Raw genomic sequence first — 891 nt, forward strand, 5'->3', positions numbered from 1 at the left:
AACGGGAGGGAGAAATCTCCCAGGTGTCGCCATAATAAGATTAACGAACTTGAGCTAAGATGGCTACGGAGTTATCCAATGAAGGATCTGGTTTTAACGGCTTAGCTACGAAAGTACGCACATCGCGCGGGGGCTCGCGTATCGATCAAAATAAGCGGGCGCCCATGATCAGCGCACGATGTGATAAGTAGCCGAGGACAAGTCAAGAGTAGAAATTTCACTATGGATATCATCCCACTCGATACCAACATCACCGGAGGCACGAGCAGCAACAACCGTACCCCTATAATAGCGCTTCTGCGGTTGTTTACGACCGGAAATGATTACATCACTGAGACGCATACCAACTTAGCTCGGAAGAGTAGTATCACAGTTGTCTCTAGTACTACCAGTGCTTCTTGATCAGTAGCATCCGGGTCAACAACTGGATATCCGAATATCGTGGCAGACAGAGAGTTTGAGAGAATTTGTGAGCCTTTTGATTCACGCGGCTACGTCGATAGTCTTCGACTACCCTAAAAAGCTCAGCCTTCTTTGACTCTTCGGAATCCGGACAGCTGGACTTCGGTATTTAGGCCACAGGTGTGACGACTCCTTTAAAGTTGCACCTTCCCTAGGCAGGTCATTCTACCCAAGGGGACCTCTTCTTTGAGGATTTCCTCGAGGAATTTCTGGTTAGTGACGGCAGATTGATAGTTGGTCAACACAAGCTCGACTTCTTTTGTTCGGCGAGGCTTTGCCTCTGGCCAACAATCAGAGGATGGTATAGGTTCGTTCTGGCCGAGAGCACAACTCTCATCAATCTGTTGTAGTAAAATCTAAGCTTCTTTTTCGAAGTCTTCTCCGCAGAGAGAGAGAAAAGCAGCGATGAGGGGAGGGCCGGAGTCGCGA

At 48.5% G+C, this 891-nt stretch overlaps 1 protein-coding gene across 1 annotated transcript; it reads right to left on the reverse strand.

Moving 5' to 3' along the window:
• Positions 1-168: 168 nt before the first annotated feature.
• Pmar_PMAR024988 (hypothetical protein) lies at positions 169-331 on the reverse strand (the record flags this gene model as incomplete). Its single annotated transcript, XM_002778476.1, has 1 exon — positions 169-331. A coding segment is annotated over one exon (163 nt), but the record flags the coding sequence as incomplete, so codon positions are not given.
• Between the last annotated feature and the right edge of the window lie 560 nt (positions 332-891).

Source organism: Perkinsus marinus (assembly GCF_000006405.1).
Source record: "Perkinsus marinus ATCC 50983 genomic scaffold scf_1104296949308, whole genome shotgun sequence".
NCBI classification, from domain to species: domain Eukaryota; phylum Perkinsozoa; order Perkinsida; family Perkinsidae; genus Perkinsus; species Perkinsus marinus.